The sequence below is a fragment of the Eutrema salsugineum genome, unplaced genomic scaffold (genome assembly GCF_000478725.1).
Source record: "Eutrema salsugineum unplaced genomic scaffold, Eutsalg1_0 scaffold_5, whole genome shotgun sequence".
NCBI classification, from domain to species: domain Eukaryota; kingdom Viridiplantae; phylum Streptophyta; class Magnoliopsida; order Brassicales; family Brassicaceae; genus Eutrema; species Eutrema salsugineum.
Genome location: NW_006256612.1, coordinates 6,011,946 through 6,032,227, shown reverse-complemented (window position 1 = coordinate 6,032,227; position 20,282 = coordinate 6,011,946). Strand labels below are relative to the sequence as shown.

At 36.1% G+C, this 20,282-nt stretch overlaps 6 protein-coding genes across 7 annotated transcripts; 5 read left to right on the top strand and 1 right to left on the bottom strand.

The window, feature by feature from the left end:
• The first annotated feature begins 507 nt into the window (after positions 1 to 507).
• Positions 508 to 1,479, top strand: LOC112083999. The gene has a single exon (XM_024152237.1). It carries the CDS (start codon positions 508 to 510, stop codon positions 1,477 to 1,479), a length of 972 nt encoding a protein of 323 aa, XP_024008005.1.
• Positions 1,480 to 6,469: 4,990 nt separating this feature from the next.
• On the top strand, positions 6,470 to 9,033 carry LOC18992371 (zinc finger protein 7). Of its 2 annotated transcripts, XM_006415762.2 has the most exons (3): positions 6,470 to 6,760; positions 7,110 to 7,768; positions 8,900 to 9,033. In XM_006415762.2, the coding sequence occupies exon 2, from the start codon at positions 7,138 to 7,140 to the stop codon at positions 7,765 to 7,767; it is 630 nt and encodes a 209-aa protein (XP_006415825.1). In that variant the 5' UTR covers positions 6,470 to 6,760; positions 7,110 to 7,137; the 3' UTR covers position 7,768; positions 8,900 to 9,033. The 2 variants fall into 2 exon arrangements, with proteins under 2 accessions (XP_006415825.1, XP_024008975.1); XM_024153207.1 differs by lacking the exon at positions 8,900 to 9,033 and having other exon boundaries at positions 7,110 to 8,013.
• LOC18992370 (probable calcium-binding protein CML25) lies at positions 8,902 to 9,723 on the top strand. The gene has a single exon (XM_006415761.2). The coding sequence runs from the start codon at positions 8,902 to 8,904 to the stop codon at positions 9,496 to 9,498; it is 597 nt and encodes a 198-aa protein (XP_006415824.1). The 3' UTR covers positions 9,499 to 9,723.
• Positions 9,724 to 10,499: 776 nt separating this feature from the next.
• On the top strand, positions 10,500 to 12,658 carry LOC18992369 (histone-lysine N-methyltransferase setd3). Its single transcript, XM_006415760.2, has 5 exons — positions 10,500 to 10,855; positions 11,105 to 11,271; positions 11,370 to 11,672; positions 11,754 to 12,017; positions 12,110 to 12,658. Exons 1-5 carry the CDS (start codon positions 10,540 to 10,542, stop codon positions 12,482 to 12,484), a joined length of 1,425 nt encoding a protein of 474 aa, XP_006415823.1. The 5' UTR covers positions 10,500 to 10,539; the 3' UTR covers positions 12,485 to 12,658.
• Positions 12,646 to 13,038, bottom strand: LOC112084139. The gene has a single exon (XM_024153174.1). It carries the CDS (start codon positions 12,982 to 12,984, stop codon positions 12,763 to 12,765), a length of 222 nt encoding a protein of 73 aa, XP_024008942.1. The 5' UTR covers positions 12,985 to 13,038; the 3' UTR covers positions 12,646 to 12,762.
• A 5,261-nt stretch (positions 13,039 to 18,299) lies between these two features.
• On the top strand, positions 18,300 to 19,199 carry LOC18992368 (ethylene-responsive transcription factor ESR2). Its single transcript, XM_006415759.2, has one exon. It carries the CDS (start codon positions 18,300 to 18,302, stop codon positions 19,197 to 19,199), a length of 900 nt encoding a protein of 299 aa, XP_006415822.1.
• The last annotated feature ends 1,083 nt before the right edge of the window (positions 19,200 to 20,282 follow it).

The window sequence follows — 20,282 nt, the reverse complement described above, 5'->3', positions numbered from 1 at the left end:
GTAGTGGAGAGGCATCAAATCTTTGGTGTAGTTCACGGGATTTAAACTTGTGGAGTAGAAGCTCCAACTTTTGGTGTTTTGCAGAGTCATGGAATCTTGAAAGAGCTTCTTTTTGTTTTTGTATCTTGTGTAACTTTTGGTGTTCACGGGCTTTTGTATCTTGTGTAACTTGTATTTTTGTAACTTGTAATTTCTGTAACGTGTAAGACACAAAATGTTCACCTCTTCTCTTAATTATACGCTCATTACAAGTATTGGTGCTCTTCAAACACAAACTCTATTCTACTTGTTTCTTATCTTCCACCCAAATTTTCAAGTTTTATTCAGACACAACTCATCTCTTCTATTCCTTTTCTCTTTTCTTCAACAAGCGACAGTTAAAAAAAAAGCCAAATACACTATGGCATCTTCATCAAATGATCCATTCAATGGATATCTTGACCAACGTTTGATGATCATTATGATGATTTTTTTGATCAGCAATTTGATGAAACGTTTTACCGTGTTATGGAGCAGCAAGCAACAAGAAAACCCAAGAAGAAGCGGGCCTATATTGAAAGAGAACCGGAAGAAGGGCACAACCGGTTGTGGAATGACTATTTTCGTGACGATGCCACATATCCGGCTCATACATTTCGACGTCGGTTTAGGATGGCCAAGCCGTTGTTCATGTACATTGTTGAACGTCTTTCCACCGAAATCCCGTTTTTTAAACAAACAAGAGATGCTGTGGGAAGATTCAGTCTCTCCGGACTACAAAAGTGCACGGCTGCAATTCGAATCATGGCCTACGGTTGTGCGGCAGACGTTGTTGATGAATACCTTTGCCTTGGAGCTAGTACGGCAATTTCTTGCTTGGAAAATTTCACAGAAGACATTATACAGTTATTTGGAGATGAATACCTAAGAAGACCAACACCGGACGATCTTCAAAGGCTACTCAATATGGGCGAGAGGCGCGGGTTTCCCGGGATGATAGGAAACATTGACTTTATGCATTGGGAGTGGAAGAATTGTCCTACAGCCTGGAAAGGTGAGTATACCCGTGGTTCTGGAAAACCGACCATTGTCTTAGAAGCAGTAGCATCTGAAGATCTATGGATTTGGCACGCTTTCTTTGGACCTCCAGGTACTCTAAACGACCTTAATGTTCTTGATCGGTCTCCCGTATTTGATGATGTTTTACAAGGGAAAGCTCCTAAGGTGAATTACATGGTCAACGGTCACCAATATCATTTGGCGTACTACCTCACGGATGGAATTTATCCCAGATGGGCAAATTTTGTCAAATCTATTCTGCTTCCACAAGATGAAAAATCAAGGTGTTTTGCTAAACGTCAAGAATCTGTCCGTAAAGATGTTGAACGTGCTTTTGGAGTCCTCCAAGCGCGCTTTGCGATCGTTAGAAATCCAGCGCTTGTTTGGGATAAAGAAAAATCAGAAAGATTATGCGGGCATGCATCATATTGCACAATATGATAGTGGAAAACGAACGAGGAACCTATACCCAGTTCAATCTTGCAGATTTTGAACAAGTCGACGCTAACAGGACTTCACATGTGGATATGACATATTCAACATATATGCCTACAAATATTTTAAACTTGATCGGGAACCGGAAAAAAGTTCGTGATAAGGAAATACATCAACGTTTGAAAGACGATCTGGTAGAACATATTTGGAACAAATTTGGGAACTCCGAGGATTACGACTAAAACGCTTTATGTATTCAATATTTGTATTTTGTATTTTAAAATGTTCTTGTCATGAATAATAATTTGGTTTGTAATCATATATATATATGTTACAAATTTAAATTTGTTATAATTTCTAATAAAAAAATAATATTATTTTATTTCCATGAACCTCATTACAGGTTCAAGGTTGGAACCATTAAAAAAAGAGAAGTTCTTACCTTTTAAACTTTTACAAAAAAATTACTAAAAAATCGCTTAGAACCCCTGTATGAGGTTCAGGGTTGAACATGCTCTAAGAGTCCAATATGTGGCGAAAGAAAAGTTAGAATACACGGAAGCTTTGATGCTACCAATAATCAGGTTTTTATTATTGAATATTATATTCTTTTCTTTAACAAAAGATATTATATTCTTTATATTTTTTTTATTGAAAAAGGTGATGATTATTATTTTTTTTGTTCCTCTGTTTTTTTTTTAAGTTCGAGTTTGTATTGCATATCCAGAAGAATGCATCACAATGATTATCGGAACACAGTACTACGACACCACATCTAATGAAACTTATATGTTAAGCCTCGTTTTTGCCACATCTTATGGGAAAAGATCGAGATTGTTTGGCTCACCAAAGCTAAGTAAAAGCAATTTCGTGTTAAAACCGAAAAACGGTGTCAAAAAGCTGGTTGGATTCCTCAGAAGATCTGGTAACAGGATTGATAGTTTGGGAGCTTATTTCGACTCCACATATTGTGATCCTAATAGAGTTGATGCAATGTCAGAGATAGTGCCTAAAGGTGGTATTCACGAAGATAATATTGGCGACTCCTCTGTTTTCAACAATGGTGTTTGCGATGGTGTGAAGAAAGTGACTGTGAAAGGAAACGATGTCGGCATTAGTTATATAAAGATTCAATACGTGGAATGTGATCAATTCCTGGTTCGAGAACACGGGCGTCCAGCGGATAACGACACTGAGGTCTCACTTTTATGATGCATATGTTAGATTCAAAATAGTAATAATCATCCGTTTTGCTTGTTCTGATTTTAAGTGTTTTATTTTTAGGACGAGGTGTAACTTGAGTACCCACAGGAATACATCACATCAATGATCATATCATATAACGATAATGAAACTCTGGCGGTGATGGGCTTGAGCTTATGACCTCATATGCAAGAGATAAGAAAAAAAGAGTAAAGACTAAGAAGAGAAAGAGAAAGAAAAAAAGGAAAAAGATTAAGATTGAGTTTGTGAACTCATTTATACTCATCATCTTATCATTCTAAAAAATAGTAACATTGTCAGATGTTATTGTCTAAAGATGATATTAATAAAAAAAAATTTAATGATGTAAATAAAGTGATTGTGAATTAAAATAAATATTATAAGTTGTATAAAAATTTAATATGTAAACCATGTCTTATGTGGATAACCAAGACATAGTCTCACTTTGATGCATGTGTTGATTCAAAACAGTATAATTTACTCGTTTTACTTACTCTGATTTTAACTGCTTTGTTTTTTAGGTCCAGGTGAATTATAGAAAAGGTGTGCGACTTTTGTGCAATATCAAATTTATTAAAGGTTTAATCATTAAAATTTAACTGAAAAATGCCTCCTAAATTATTGAATATCTTAATCGATGACTATACTAGCTAATGCTCTGAATCCAATATGCTTTTGGACATCATATTATTATAGCATAAAATATGTGTTGGAGTCAGAGCGTGGAACAAAGCTTGTAAGGCTTTTTGGAAGTTCATTTATGATTCGATTACTGCTATTGATGCCTTTTCTGCTGCCCAAAACAGGGTTATGTTGATTCTTGATTCTAGATTCCTGTGTTGTGGATTTTGTATTCGAGTTTGGACATTTTAAAAAACAAAGTCATGTTTGTTCTCAGACTAGAGGATTTCATAGAATGTTTTAAAAAAATGTGTTTGCTAGTTGTTTGTGTAATAGACTTGTGACGCATGTTTCTATCAAAAGCTCACTTATCTTCATATTGCCATTTTATATGAATGTTTCAGTCGTGGGTTGTGTGATTGTGATTTCTGCAGTAAAAGACAATGTTACCGCAAGTCTAGTTTGATTGTTAGAATTTTAATGCTAAAGCCCAATAACGGCGTTGGACTCAAAATGCGCTTCCTAATCCGTGATTGACTTTTTAATGTTAGTTCTGGTTGTTGGGTTATTTCCTGAATCAAATTTTTTGACCAAATAATTGAAATTTTGAACGAAAAAGGCATATCCTGCTAAGGCTAAAAACCTTAAAGCCCCAAAACAAAAAGAACCCGTATTTAAATTGTTTTTACATAAGAAAAAATAAATAGTAGATAATCACGATTCACGAGGGAATAAAACGAATAATTAATTACTAAACGAAGGTATAAAAAATGAAAAGATCCCCTTACTTTTTTATTTGGGGAAGTGTTTTAGTGGAAAACGAATATCCTCCAACTTGAAATAAAATTCGATAATGTTAAGTAGGTGTGCGGCTAAGGCGAGAGTTTAGAGAGAAGATAACGATTGTCTAGTTCCACAGATTAGGCAAATTCAAGAATAGATTCTTCAACGAGTGGAGCTTCCAAAATTTGATGGGCACGTACAAATGATCCATTGGAAGCTCAAAAGTAATTCAACGTTCCAATGGTGACTCGTCATCTAGGGTAGGGATGTTTTCATGTGCTCTCTGATGTCGAGTATTTCTAGTGTTGCATTTATTGGCAGACCCCTATTTTTTTTTTTACCAGCACAACACAACATAGAAAGTTAGAATCCATAGAGCAATCATTTGTGAAATGTGATTGGAAAGCAACTAAGCAAGTGGAGGAAAGCCGAAGATGTGTGAAAGGTAATGAATTGAGGTAGGCCCAAAGACAAGTTGGGATGGAAATGGAACAAAAGTGGGTATTGCTCAATCACTCAGTGCATAAAGACAAAGAAATAAGGAGACAACCATTATCTCTTTCTGTTTTGCCACAATCCCAATATTGATTTTGCCTTTGCTTGATTTGTTCTACACACAATACATATATTGTGAATTACATATAAACTCAACTAACTATAAAAAGATGGAGGTTCCAAGAAGGCCATAACCGCTGAAATCTCGATAAAGGATGATGAAACTTCAAAACCATGTTGTTGTTTTTTTTTTCTCTAGATGGCGATCCGGTAAGCTGAAGAGAAATAAGAGAACAAACATAATTTAGCGTGACAAAGAAATAAAAAAAAGGAAGAAAATAAAGTGTAGAAAATGAAAAACAAATGAAAAAAAACAAAATTATGGAAATCTCCGTTTTTTTGTTAATGTTTTTGTTTTAATCTTTTTTTTGTTTTAATGTTTTTGTTTTAAAAAAAAACGGAGAATCTATTTTTACATAGCATAATCTGTGGAACTAGACAATCGTATTGTTTTTATGTTCCTAATTTCAAATCTTCGTTTTTGTTTTCCACTAAATTCCCCCTTGATAAAAACAAATGGATTGTTCAGCTTCTTAAATGAAATTAAGAAACTAAAAATAAAGGTTTACTTACACACTCTTACGCAATGGAGTGAGTGAAGTCAATTAACATAAAATGCGTAACAGTATAACAGAACAAAACAGCTTAGTTATACCGCACGAGTTATTGGTAAAAACAACCCACACGGTATCTAAAAATATTTAAACTTTACCAAAAAAGAAGATAGAAATGGGACAGAGAAAGCAGAGACTTTAAAAAATCACATGCGAAATACCAGAAAAACACAAAGTAATGTCCACATCAAATGGAAAAGGTAAAGCGGAGGGGAATGAATGTATGGGCTCCATGCAACATTATGAAATCAAGTGCCTTGCGCTCAATTTTTTTTGCAGTATATACTTAACTGTCCGAGTTCGATTATTAAATATTTCTGAAGAACTCTGACGAGTGAGATACATAATTGAACAATATAATGTATTCCTTTTTTCTTAACTTTAAAATATACAATTTTCTTGTTCTTTTTTCTTTTGGGTAAGATGTTAATGTTGATTCCTAAATTTTTGAACAAAACTTTTCCGGTCAAAGAAGTCATCTAAGAAACCCTTATCTATCTTGTCATAAGTTTTGGAAATGTTCATTTTATGGCCATTAATCTATCTTTGCAAATGAGGTTTGTTTGAAGAGTGTGAACCACGTCATATTAATCAGTCCTTCCACCAAATATAAAGGCGGTTTGAGTGTTCGAAACAACTTGTGGTAAAATATGCTTCATTTTTGAGTAAGAATCTTGGATATTATTTGGTATATTATTGAGCATCCAGGTTTTTTTAGTCTATATTATTATTCATGTTTGAAGATTGAAACACCTTCCAAAAATACTAAAATGTGATGTTCTTATTTAAGATTTCCAAAATTTATCAACACCATTTTTGCCTCCAAATCACATCTTTCTATCCTGATCCTTGAGCCAAGCTTTCGTGTGTTTTACTATTTTTGCCTCCAAATCATGAGGGAGACTAGATAGTAGCTGATAGTTAAACCTTGTTTTTACTAATTTCTGCCTCTAAATCATGACAGATAATTTGTATCAGTGTTCTTGATTTTGTATTACTAATTCTCTTCTGTAGAGAAAGAGTCCGCCGGCAATTGGTGTTAAACCGAATCAAAATAAAAATCTGTTGAATTGAACTAAAATCAAAACGAATGACAAATAATACTTATGATTGCGTTTTTTTTAGAAAATAAAAATATTTAGAGAAAAAAAAAATAATATCACAGGTCTAACTGGCAGACACTTACATTCCCCCATGTGTTTCCACCAGACCATCTCCATTCCAAAACATTTGCGATTTCCATATTTGTTTAAACATAACTCTCTTTCTCTCTCTCTCCTTCACTACCTCTTATTCTTCTGCTTTTCTTCACCAATCCTATCTTTTCTTTCTGGCTTTTATTTTCCTTACATCTGGATTGACCCATTTTTGGTAAAACACAAAGAGTACCCCTTTTTCTTAGATTCTTCTTCCTCCTCTTATCAGCTTCCAAGTCAACCTACTTCAGCTTCTGTCGGCTGTCTCTCCCCAGATCTCAACAAAATATCTTCGTAAGCACAGTACCCTCCCAAACTGCTTTCCCTCTCTCTGATCTTCTATTCTTGTTATTGATAATTATCCTTAATTGCAGTTCTTGGATTCTCTCTCTGTCTCTCTCTCTCTCTCTCTCTCTTTGTTAAATCTCAAAACCTTTACTTTGATTGGCCGTCTTTTAGCTTCGAACTTGCTGATCTTTGTCCGAAATAAAACCACTTTCTTTTGAGGTTTTGAACTAAGTGGTTACTCTGTTTTAGACTTTACCATATATATATTCAGTTCTTTTAGATTCGTAGATTGTCCCCTTTTTAGGGTCTACAACATTTTCTTGATCTACTTTGACTTTAATATGATTTTTTCCAGGTTTAAGACCTAAACAAAGTTCGATTAAATGACGGAATCTGATGATGCCTCGCGAGAATCACCAGCCAGAGTAGTAGAAACCTCTTCAAATCAAGATCTGTCCAAACCAGAATCGACCACTCCTGTCTCGCTCGATCTCAAGCTCAACGATAGTTTCAACGATGACACAAAGGGAACCAAGTGTGAATCCAGCCCGAGAGTCTTCTCCTGCAACTACTGTAGACGCAAGTTCTATAGCTCTCAAGCCCTTGGAGGTCACCAGAACGCTCACAAGCGAGAAAGAACAATGGCTAAACGAGCAATGCACATGGGAAGAATGTTTGGCCACCATCATAGGCCTTACACATACTCATCCTCTTCCCTTGGGATGCAGGCTCACTCAGGTGTACTTCACCACAGCTTATCCCAGCCTCAGCCTCCTCTTGCAAGGTTTCATCACCAAGGGTATTTTGGTAATACCGTTCCGTTGTTCTTTGACTATGACGATGGTAGTGACTTCTTCTGGCCTGGGAGCTTCCGTCAGGTCGTTGAGGAAGCTGAAGCTCCTGTGGTGGTGGCTGTTACAGAGTCAGGTCTTGATCTGAACTCTGCTGCAGCTAATGGAAGTGTAGTAGATAATAACAATAGCTCAAAGCCTGATCTTACCTTGAGACTCTAAGGTCTGTCATTATATCTTGTGTTCTTTTTCTATTGTTAGAAAGTATAACAGAAGATAAGTTGGAGAACATATGATAGAAACTGATGCAAAACTTTTGTTGTTATATATATCAAGTTTGTTACATTTTTATTTCATTTACCATCTAGGAGGTGAAGTCTTTGGAGGATGTTCTGTTGAACTAAATTTGGTAGGATATGGTAGTTGATGTTCTTATAAGATATGAAAGATTCCCAAGTCTTTTGCGAATTGATGATATTCTGTTTTTTTATTTCATGAAAGGCAGAGACTTATATCTCTATATAGAGCGGATAGATAAAAAAAACCGTTGTGTGATATAGTATGTTTCTTTTATTAGATTGCATTTCTATATCAATAGACTATATCTGCATCAACTATGTATAATTAGACATAATTACATAAACATTCAAAAACTTCGGTCAAGCCATCAAAAATCACGTACATCGAACTATGTCTTCGATCGAATTATGATACTTTAAAAATAAAAATAAAACTGTTCATCAAATTAATATACATTTCACAAATTCATTACAAACCCTTCATGTTTTGTCTTCACTTGCTCATATGGTAAAAAACACTTGGTCATATGGTCTCATAAAAACACAAAAATATAATTTGAGTTATAAATATTAATGACTATTTTTGTTCCCAATTGCTTATTTAATACATTAATGAACATTTTTAGATGTTTGACTTTGGAACTATAAATGTACGTTCTGATTATGATCGATTAACATTATTTAAGATGATAGAATTTAATGGTCAACTTGTTAATTATTTAGAAGCGGTTTAGAGATTTGGAAGAGCAGTACTTACGCATGACCTCGAAGCTAAGTAATCAGTTATCAACATGCGTTCCATCTCTTTTATCCCATTACCGAAATAATCATAATTTAGTAGCTAACCATGTTTTTAATTTATGAAAACCAACGAACTGAACCGATTTATATATTCTGAGAATTTTTCGGAAAAGGAATTTTCCAGATTTAGTTTCGAGAGAGAATCCCAAATTAGCTAGTGATTCAGAGATTCATCCGCTTCCTCTGGAATCACACAAATACGGATATCTCTCTGATTTCGATTCTCTTTTTTTTTCATCTTCTCCTTTTCACAGGAATGGGATTTGGAACAATGTTCAACAAAAAGAAGGAATCCGATGGCTCTTCTTCCTCGCTTCCGGGCGGCGGCGGCGGCACGGTGCCTCGAATCGGAGCAGATTCGCCGTTCCTGCAAAAGGCACGCTCGGGGAAAACCGAGATCCGAGAGCTTGAGGCGGTTTTCAAAAAGTTCGACGTGAACGGAGACGGTAAGATCTCGTCCAAGGAGCTCGGAGCGATAATGGCGAATCTAGGTCACGAGGTTCCGGAGGAGGAATTGCAGAAAGCGATAACGGAGATCGATCGGAAAGGAGACGGTTACATAAACTTCGAGGAGTTCGTGGAGCTGAACACGAAAGGGATGGATCAGAACGATGTGCTGGAGAATCTCAAGGACGCGTTTTCGGTGTACGATATCGACGGGAACGGATCGATTTCGGCGGAGGAGCTGCACGAGGTTTTGAGGAGTCTCGGCGACGATTGCTCGATAGCGGAATGTAGGAAGATGATCGGCGGCGTGGATAAGGATGGAGATGGGACGATCGATTTCGAAGAGTTTAAGGTTATGATGACGATGGGATCTAGGCGTGATAACGTCATGGGAGGTCAGAGGTAGAGTTTCACGGCCAACACGCCCGACTGGTTTTCACTTCTTCTTCTTCTTCTCCATTCGTATGTTTATATTATTCCACCATTGTTTCAATCTTTTGTTTTTATTTATTTTGTTCTTTGGGATTGCAATCCCCTTCAAGCTAACGTGATTTTTTAAAAAAAAATTAACCTTTTTTTTTATTCAGTTCTGATTTGGAATTGAATTATTGAATGCATATACAGTGAAACTTATGTGAATAAATATTTTCCAGAATTCTCATTTCTTCTTCCTCTATATTACTTCCTCCGTTTCATAATAATAAGTGTCGTTTTAGATTTTATTTTTTGTTTCAAAAGAGTGTCATTCTGCATTTTCAATGTAACGTTTTACTCTTATTTCCTGTTTTATCCTCATTTAAAGATAATAATCTTTATAATTAAATTATAAAAATATATTAATTAGGAATATATTTGTATATTTTCTTAATTTTTTAATCTGTGTAAAATGTGTCAGAATGACACTTATTATGAAACGGAGGGAGTAGGAGCTAATTTCTTTCACATTCGTCTATTCATGTTTCAAATGATCATTATTGGGTTTGCCTTTACACATTAAAGTTTTTGCAAAACATAAGCCAATAAGCCAAACCAATTTATCTAGTTTTTCCAGTTATATTATCTACTATCATGTTCGTTTTGTAGACAACGACTAGCGATTAATCGACATGTAGCTATAATGATGACATATTTTATTCGTTAGTCGTGTATACCTTATTGCCAAGATCTTATCCTGAAATATGTTGTCGAACCAACGATTACGAAATGAATAAACTTGGATTGATCTCGTTGACTATTATGGAATGAAAAAGGAAACAAATCGAACACTAATAAACAGCCCATTGTTGACGAAGTAAAAAGCCCATTAGAGTTTGTAAATCGAATTCTGTCAATGGATCCAGCCGTCATATCCGACCCGAATAGAAACTAAACCCGGTCCGTTCCCTTAGTTCCGGATATTTTCACCCTCGAGCAAACAGTGGACCGGGTCCGAGTCTTTTGGTAAGACATGGCCACTTCGAAAACGGCGATGGCTTCTCTGGCAGCTCAAATTCGTCCTTTCACATGTTTGGCCGCGTCTCAGCCGTCGCGGCTGGCGCCTCATCCGGCGGACCTCGTCCGTTGGATCAAGAGAGAAGGCGGCTTCGTTCATCACGCCGTCAAGCTATCTCAGGACACTCCATTTGGTATCGGCCTCATTTCCACCGAGAAAATCCGTGAAGGCACCGACCTAATCGCTCTCCCTCCTCACGTCCCGTTACGATTCGAATCAGATGATGCGCCATCGTCCTCTCTCCTTGCCGCTTTGGCCCGTCGAGTTCCCGGTTAGTGTTAATCTCTTGCTCTTGTTCAATGCTCCCTACGAAATAGTCTTGATTACTGTTAGTTTAGAGAACATTGATTTCGAATCAAACAAATGATTATCTCTTGAGATTCTACTCTACATTTTGGTTTTTTATCTTGTTGAATCGGATGCTTAGCTCATAGAAGAATTCTGTAGAATCAAGTTTCCAAAATTTGGTGTATTTAAATTGTTTACTGATTGGGAATTATGCGGGAGAAAAATTTGGCAGAAGAATTGTGGGCAATGAAATTGGGATTGAGACTATTGCAAGAAAGAGCCAATGCGGATTCTTTCTGGTGGCCATACATTAGCAATCTCCCGGAAACTTATTCCGTTCCAATATTCTTTCCCGGAGAAGATATAAAGAACTTGCAATATGCTCCTCTTCTTCACCAGGTTAGATAGACAAAACTGCTGAACCTTATAGAGATGAATCGCATTCTTTACTATTCCATTAGATGATATGCGGATTTGCTGCATTCTTTTTGGACCAGGTCAATAAAAGATGCCGTTTTCTTCTTGAGTTTGAGCAAGAGATTAGGCGTATTCTTGAAGATGTTAAGGCCAGTGATCATCCTTTCAGCGGCCAAGATGTAAATGCATCCGCCCTCGGGTGGACCATGTCAGCTGTTTCGACTAGAGCATTTCGCTTACATGGTAACAAGAAGCTTCAAGGTGGATCTTCTGATGATGTTCCCATGATGCTTCCTCTGATAGATATGTGCAACCACAGCTTCAAACCAAATGCACGGATCGTTCAAGAACAGAACGGAGCTGACTCGAACACCCTAGTTAAGGTTTGCGTCTTAGATCTCTGTTTTTGACGTGGTTTTTGTCTAAATGGACGCAAGTGAACGGTTACTTTCTTCGTGCATCAGGTAGTTGCAGAGGCTGAAGTCAAAGAAAACGATCCTCTGCTTCTCAATTATGGTTGCCTTAGCAACGATTTTTTCCTTTTGGACTACGGATTTGTGATCGAATCAAATCCATACGACACCATTGAGCTTAAATACGATGAACAGCTCATGGACGCTGCAAGCATGGCGGCTGGTATTTCTTCTCCAAAGTTCTCTTCAACAGCTCCATGGCAACAACAGTTACTTTCACAATTAAGTTTAGCGGGCGAAATGCCAAATCTCAAGGTATTCAAACCGTAACTTGATAACTAAAGCAGTCTTTATTTCTGAGAAGAAGAGTCAAAGGATGAAACTAAACCATCTTCTTATTCCAACAGGTAACCATAGGAGGTCCAGAGCCAGTAGAGGGACGACTATTAGCAGCCATAAGGATACTGCTTTGTGGTGAATTGGTGGAAGTAGAGAAGCATGACTTAGACACACTACAATCTATATCCGCCATAGCCCCTCTTGGAATTGCAAACGAGATTGCTGTTTTTCGCACCGTGATCGCTCTCTGTGTGATTGCATTGAGCCACTTTCCGACAAAGATAATGGAAGACGAGGCCATACTGAAACAAGGTGTTTCAGACACAGCAGAATTGAGCATCAAGTACCGAATCCAGAAGAAATCGGTGATCATAGATGTCATGAAAGACCTCACGAGAAGGGTTAAGTTACTGTCGTCTCAAGAGACATCAACTGCTACATAAGAATCATTTTGTAATTTCTCTAGGCTTTGCTTGTTTTAAACCTCAATTTCCAAGATGAGTCTGTTTAAGATTATTCATTTTTAAAACATAAAAATAAAGTATTTACCCCATCAAAGATGAATCTATGAACTAGAGAAGCGAAAGATTTGTTGTTTTGAGGATATCAAACAGGAGACTCATCACATTAACCAAAGATATTTACATTGAAAGATAAAAAGAGAAACCCCAATACACAGTAGGTCACCCATCACCATCTCTCTCTCTCTCTGTCTCTGTTATCAATTCCCAACAGAGATGGGTCTCTCTCTCTCTCCTAACCCGAGGGGAGATCGGGAACGTCGTGGACTCGTGATCTCGCGAAGCACCCTCGGCATCTCAGGCTGTCGCAGCGACGGGTGATGAATCTTCTCAAACTCTTTCTTGATCTTCACGACTTGGCTATGGATAGGAGGAAGACTCTCATGCCCATCATCTCCATGACTAGCCTTCGTCTTCTCCATCACAGATCGGCAGTGAAGCCAGAAGAAATCTGTTTATATGTTGTTTTATGATGTTTGCGTTGTTCCTTCACGCGGGATGCGTGTTTATAATTATAACTCTTGAACACAAAGATGGACACGAGTAGTTGATGAAGTAGAAGGGAAGTTAGGTTGGTGGGAAACGCCAAATTAGTCTCTTACACATATCTCTCTCTTTGTGTGTTAATATATATGTATGAGATAAGAATCGTAATGATCATAAAAGAAAGAAGAGTCGTATCATTCTCCTTGTAAACAGCATGAAAAAGAAGGTCGGTGTTGGGTGAGTTGTGGTTACGTGTCAGCAACAAAGCCAAGACACTTGTGAATTGTGATGATTACTGGTACGCATTTCCCATTTTCGTTTCTTTCTTTAGACCGAAGACCAAGACTCTCCAAGATTTTGACCTTCTTTTTTTTTTTTTTGGGTGAGGTTCCAAAGTTTAGAAGCTAAACAAAATTGAATTGACAAGAATCGTTGCAAAAGTTGAAAGAGACTTGAAACTACTTCATAGGAATTGCTTTTGTTTGACGGGAGAAGACTAGCGTGGACTTCCTAATTGGGAACACTTTTTTTTTCTTTGAATAATAAGAAAATTCCGCGTTTTTGACCTATAGCCTTTCGCTAGTCCAAGACCAGTTTTTAATAACTAACTATTTGTAGCGGTTCAACAACGTAAATCATTCCTTTCTAAATGTTACACATAAGATTCGAACTTGGACCCAATAAGCACTAAAACAAGACCTCTAAGGCTCTAACCGCTTCAACCAACTGCAAATTAATTCATTGTTTGGCTTACTCTACATAAGCAAAACGTTTCATGTAGTATATTGGTAATTTTTAAGTTAGCTCATGGGACTTTCTCTCATCATTTCTATGATCTTATTTCTTTATTGCTAAGATGTCAGCTAAAAACTAATCGAAATCTTCTAATAACCAAAATAATGAGAAAATTGATCTCGAGAAAGGTATTACTCTTTTTTATCTCTTTAGCAAAGAAAAAAGGTAAAAAATCAAAGTAAAAATTACTGTAGGATAACAAAAATCGCATCCACCGTTCAGAGCGTCATATTTTCAACGACCGAAACAAAGACAGAGCATCAAATCAAAAATAAGTAAAAAAATCTGATCCCTTCGTATCAATCCCACGCTTCTTCTCAAGTGGGACCCATACTTCCAATCAAACTCAGATTTGATGATCCGAAAAGGCCACTTGACGACGTGTATCTTTATGATTGGATCGTCGATGTAGAAAATCGTAGCCGTTCAATTTACGGTCAAACAAACGATCTTAGATTCGGCGGCGGGTCTTATCAGTTTCCTTCTATGATCTCGAGGATTCGTTTAGACCGGTAAACTAAAATGGTACGACATTTTGTGTGTAAAGACCGAAGATATGACTTCAAAACCTAGATATTTTACATACATAAATGCCTTTGCACGTTCTCGGGTAAACATTCTTGTCATTAAAAAAAAAAAATTCATGCAAATAAAGCCTGAAACTATACTGAAAACCATTTGCCCAAAGAAAATGTATTAAATAAAAATCTTGATTTGCGTTTCAAAGTAACTTATTCGCTTAAGGTCCAGTCGAAATATATAGTTTTGGCTTCTGGACTTGTTAATGAAAATTTAGAATAATAAACTAATATTTTCACAATTATAGATAAAAATCTATTATTTTCTCTGAACATTTAAGGTCAAGAATTTTAACAAACATAAGAGGACCATTTTTGGACAACCCAATCGTTAACGGAGGGCTGGGGTTTCATAAGGGTTCTCTAACTAAAAAATATACAGTTATTTTGCTTTCACTGCAGGAGAATTACTCTGACTAAAAATAATGCTAGTATAATAAATTTATTTCCAAATGACGACAAAAAATAAGTTCCAAATGTGTAGCTACTATCTAGATATAAAGCTATTAATAAGGTAGCTTTATTAACATAGGGGACAAGTTGTTCAGAAGAGGCCTGAAGTAACTCTCAGTTAACTTTTATCCCTTTTATCTTTCCTTTTTAAAGGCTTACATATTATTTTTATAGTACAACCGGAAACGGTATCCAAACGAATGATGGTAATTAATCAATGGTGGAAAAAAGGAAATTATGGAGAGCTCATTTGAAAACTTTTTGGCTCATGCATGAACTGTTTCGTATTGAGTCTGATCTTTACCAAAAATAATTATTGCTATATAGATGTAAACATGTTAAAGAGATGAGGGTTCGCGGGAAAGCGAGTGATGAATCATACGTACGTGCGTGAATTCGCAAAATTGGTATAGGTGTTTAGGTTATAATTTTGAACTGGTGTATGTTTAAGAGGGAACCAGAATCTACCTAAATCTTTGCTTTTAATACACATATCTTTTAGCAAACTAAAGCCCTAACAAACTTTATTCTGTAGATAATAATAATCGGAATAATCATAAAATAGTATCGTATAATTAAGTCATAATAGCTAACTAATCCAATGTAATCAAGAACGATCAAGACATGAACACAAAAAAGTTCACATGATTAACTCTGAATTGATGTCGTTTGCTAGCACATATACGGCCTGGGATCTTTGCTCAATTAATATTGCGCCTTTAATTATGAGTCTATGTCACAATTCTGATATTTCGAATTCAAGTTGTAGGCTTGTAGCATTGCTTTTCCAAATTTGACATTACATTCTGATATTTCCTTGCAGAAGGTTATGCGATTTTCCATATGTCACAGTCTCACAGATAACCAATATGGTTTGCTTTTCAAAATTAGAACTGCACAATTTAAGTTTTATATATAATGGAAGCTTCATATTTTTGTAGAGCAAAATAAACCAAAATTAAAGTTTCAGACAAAAATCATGACCGCGACAGAAAAGTTTGCAATACATTTTGTTGCTGCTAATTACGTGATGTTAATTACATTCCTATATATATATATATTATATTCTTGTTAGGACATAGAGTATATACACGTGAATTATTTAAGCTGAAATTCGTAGATATTTATGTGATATGCTTTAGTGTGCGTAGCTGAGAAGTGAGAGCCAAATAGAATATCTAAAGTAGTTTGGGTATTCTAATTATTAGCAATCGATATCAAATTATCTACCATGATCTCGTTCGTGCGAGCGATAAAAAAAAGTCAAACACATGCATATTATAGAGAGAGGGCATTGTGCAGAGAAAAACCCACGCGTTTAAGAGAGAGGAGACAATTCTGGTATCAACTTTAATGTCGTACCGGTTGCATGTAACCTACTTTCCTAGCTTTGCCCCTTCATTTTTGCCTTTCATTTTTCTTTTCCCTAATTTTTTTTTTTGTTCCAGACATTTCAACTCGGACCTTATTTATAATTTAATTTCATCTAAATATGTAAAGCAAATAATCATGCGGTACTATGGACCGTTACGTTTTCGTCAAGCTCACATTTACTTGAGTTTTTTATGAGAGAATTTTATTATTTTAGTGACCCAAAATAAGTAAATTATATGCTAGAATATTCAGCTCCGAGTTAACAAAATGATATGAATAAATTGTTCACGATTCATTCCACAAGGATTTTTTTATTATTTTTATTTAATAACTGAAGTGAATCACCAACCAAAGTCCATACCAAATTTTTTTTTTTTTTGGAGAATCTTCAAAATTTGTATTTTATACCACCTTAAAACCCTTACACTAATCAAGCAGAACACTAAGTAAATATTTCGGTATTAAGGAAATTTATTTTCCTGACAGGGCAAACTTCAACATGGTAAAAGCACTTGGCCACGATCATTTGATTGGTTGCAACAAGGAATTCAAGACTCATCTTTCATTAATCTTTTATGTTCCTAGCTAGATACGATTTTGCCAACGTTTTGTTGAGAAAACATAGTTTATGTTTTTTTTTCCCGGGGCTGCAATGACCGTTACTTTTATATGCAATGAACAAAACTGCGAATTGTTGTTTTTTTTTTGTTTGCAAAGGAAAAAGATTGCAAATGAAAAAGAATTTCATGCGATAACGTACATTGTATTTTACATTTTCCAAATAAAAAGTATATGAATTGTGTAGAGCACGATAATGCATGTAACCCATGTGTTAGGGTTTGGACAGTAGAGGACGTGATCTTACTTTATCAGGTTTAAGATACTCTACCGACATTGATCAAGATGGTGAAAGAGATTTACGATGATTTAGATGTAAAAAGAGGAATTAGATTAACCCAAAAAAAAAAAAGATATGAAATTAGTGGTGGAGATTAATTTCTGTAAACGTGAGAGGTCATTAGTCACAATCGAGCAACAGTAGGAAATCCCTAAAGAGGCTACACGCCATGAAGAAAGAGCCCTAGTTGAGACAAATCCACGTGACTTTCGGTTTACAGCAAAACCCTAAATAAGCAAATCGACCATAATCTCGTAAAAAGAACAGACAAAACATAACCTCATGTAGAAGGAACAATTTCTGAGCGCCGCCAGTGTTATTAATTCAGAATCATAATTTCACGTTTCTCAACCCTCTTCTTTCAACTCCAAACATCATAATTTCCTATCCCATCCACAAACTACTGTCTAAATTATTATTTTAAACTATTTAATTATCGTTATTATTCTTTCTTTTAAAAAAACACTATTCACGAAAAGGTCCCTAAATAATAGCACATCAAGAACAAAAGGTGAAAACAAATTGTACTCTTACAGAGGAAATGTAATCTTTGAAATTATTAACAGATAATTGAATTCAAATGTTATAGCTTTAAATTAGTCAGAACGGAGAAACTTTTATTTTTGAAAATGGTGATTCAGTGCTCCAATCTTATTACAGTTTTCAGCATGGGAGTTTACAATTTTTTTTCAAGAAAGTTTTCTGAAAGATTCATGCCTTTCACTTAAACCAAAAGAATAATTTGAAAAGATATAAATTAACAATGTCGAGATACCTTTAAACTCTGACAATAAGAAGAAGGGTTCAAGGATGAAGATAAAAACAGTATATAATAATTACGGTATTGTTAGCTATCAAAAAGACATGTAACTTATGACTCCAAATTTATGTAAGTCCGTAGGAAAATAGAGACATAAGAGTACGAACGTGGAACATGAACTTCGTTAAACGTTCCTTTGCTTTCTGCATCTCTGATAGAGTCATAAGTAAAGAAGACATAGGTCTCTTTTTTTTTACAAGAAAATGTGTGGTTTTTTATTCTATAAATACGTTATCAGCCACCATCACATTCAGGTGCCTTAAAACCCTAAGAGAACCACTAAACCCAAAAAAAAAAACATTCTTTACTCAAGAAAAATCTCCCTGGTCAAACATGGAAGAAGCGATCATGAGACTTGAAGGCGCCGAGCATAGAGAAAACAACAACAATTCTCTAAAGAGAAAGCCATCAAGACCTTCCTCCACTACTCCTGGATCTCCCGGAGGTGTAACCACCGCAAAACCTGCCTCCGGCGCCGGTGCTTCCACCATTAGGTACCGAGGCGTGAGGCGTAGGCCATGGGGTCGCTACGCTGCTGAAATACGCGACCCAATGTCCAAGGAGAGACGATGGCTAGGAACATTTGACACAGCGGAGGAAGCAGCTTGCGCATACGACTGCGCCGCTCGAGCCATGCGTGGTCTCAAAGCTCGAACCAACTTTGTCTACCCGATTCCTTCACTTGACTCTTATCACCACCGTATTTTCTCGCCTCCTCCGATGAATATGTTCCTTCTACGCGACGTTTTGAACTCTCAGTCTCTTTCTCCTTTCGCTTACCCACCTTGTAATCTCTCTAACGTAAGCGGCCTCGTTCACGAGTCCTTCGCTAACGTTAGCGATGTCTCCGAAGATCACTCGCCTAAAGCGAAGAGGTCAAGTACCATTGACAACGAGAGTATGATCTCAATCCTCGAACCGGAACCAGCTGGTTCTGGACTTCTTCAAGAAATTGTTCAAGGCTTCTTACCAAAAGCTATCTCTCAGCAAGCTTCTACACCTCCAACGACCAACCAAATTTCAGCTGGCTTTTTCCCGACAATGCTAGAGACTGGTTTCCAGACAGATCTTCGTTTACCTGATCGCGTCAATGTCGAAGGAAACGGATTCGGTCAGGTGAAATATCATGGAGATTTGGGTTGGGTTCATGATGAGAGTGGGTTTGATTCAGCTAAGATGCAGCAGATAGGAAATGGTGGAATGTTTTATCAGTATTGCTTTAATGATTATTAGAACATTATTGTTGCTTTTCTTACGTGCTAATCACTCCACTGTTTTCTTTAGGGTTACGAGAAATGAGGTTAACTAACTCATAGTCTTTTGTCCTTCGTTTCTTCGTCTAGTTAATTCAATTGTATGATCAATTTATCTATGAAGATAGATTGTTTTCGCAAGGACAATATTAACATTAAAACAACAAAAAAATATATGACATATGTCGAGTATGAGCAAAGTTAATAAAAAATTATGTCACAAAAATATAAAATACTCGTGGGGATAAAGACAACACCAAAAGGACATCAGAAATCTCTAGAAAGTTAAATTTTTTTTTCCTAATAAGTTGACTTCGAAATCCATAAAGACAGCCTTTGTCCTCTTGCTTTTTCTCCTTTTCTCTTACCTTCTCAAATCATCGGAAGCACATATTTTGAAGTTCACAATATCATTACACCCTCCTTCCAAACTGTCACAAAATTTTAGAGGTTACAAAATACAAATGTCCAAGTATTTGTTCCATCGAAACTCGATAACCATATAGTTACTCGAATTTGCATCATTGCATGTTCAGTAATATAGCACAGTAAACATATATTAATAGAAAACATTAATTCCATGAAAAAAATCTCAAAATTTTTTAACGATTTTTAAAATATTATATTTATTTATTTTGGACATCAAAGACTATACTATTGTGGTATTAGAGTTTTTTTAAGAAAGAGCCAATCCAATACCGTGGAATTTACATGAGAGAAAATATAATTTGCACTCTTGTTTTTCTGGCGAAACAATCCACACATGATATTCGTCTTTATGCATGAAAAATATTCGATTTAAGAAATATAGCCAAAATGTCCTCGCTTTGCATATTAGTCTTGGGAGTCGACAGCCTCGTTAACAAAGTTCCCCAAAGTTAAATATGACTTCAATGAATATTCAGTTAAAGCCCATGAAAAGTTAACCCTACTCACTTAATTCATTTAACTAGGAGGCGTTTGTGTGTATGTTTTTGATATAGTATTCCAAGAAATCTCAAAGAAGGGGAATAATTAGCCAAGATCAATCAACACAATAACCATCCCAAGTATGATCTTTGGA

What these genes read in the sequence shown, in the direction of transcription:
- LOC18992368 (XM_006415759.2), top strand. Translation starts at nt 18,300, where the DNA reads ATGGAAGAAGCGATCATGAGACTTGAAGGCGCCGAGCATAGAGAAAAC.
- LOC18992369 (XM_006415760.2), top strand. Translation starts at nt 10,540, where the DNA reads ATGGCCACTTCGAAAACGGCGATGGCTTCTCTGGCAGCTCAAATTCGT. An exon ending in TTTGGCCCGTCGAGTTCCCG is followed by an intron (nt 10,856 to 11,104) that starts GTTAGTGTTAAT and finishes AAAATTTGGCAG; the next exon opens with AAGAATTGTGGGCAATGAAA. An exon ending in GCGAAATGCCAAATCTCAAG is followed by an intron (nt 12,018 to 12,109) that starts GTATTCAAACCG and finishes TTATTCCAACAG; the next exon opens with GTAACCATAGGAGGTCCAGA.
- LOC112083999 (XM_024152237.1), top strand. Translation starts at nt 508, where the DNA reads ATGGAGCAGCAAGCAACAAGAAAACCCAAGAAGAAGCGGGCCTATATT.
- LOC112084139 (XM_024153174.1), bottom strand. Translation starts at nt 12,984, where the DNA reads ATGGAGAAGACGAAGGCTAGTCATGGAGATGATGGGCATGAGAGTCTT.
- LOC18992371 (XM_006415762.2), top strand. Translation starts at nt 7,138, where the DNA reads ATGACGGAATCTGATGATGCCTCGCGAGAATCACCAGCCAGAGTAGTA.
- LOC18992370 (XM_006415761.2), top strand. Translation starts at nt 8,902, where the DNA reads ATGGGATTTGGAACAATGTTCAACAAAAAGAAGGAATCCGATGGCTCT.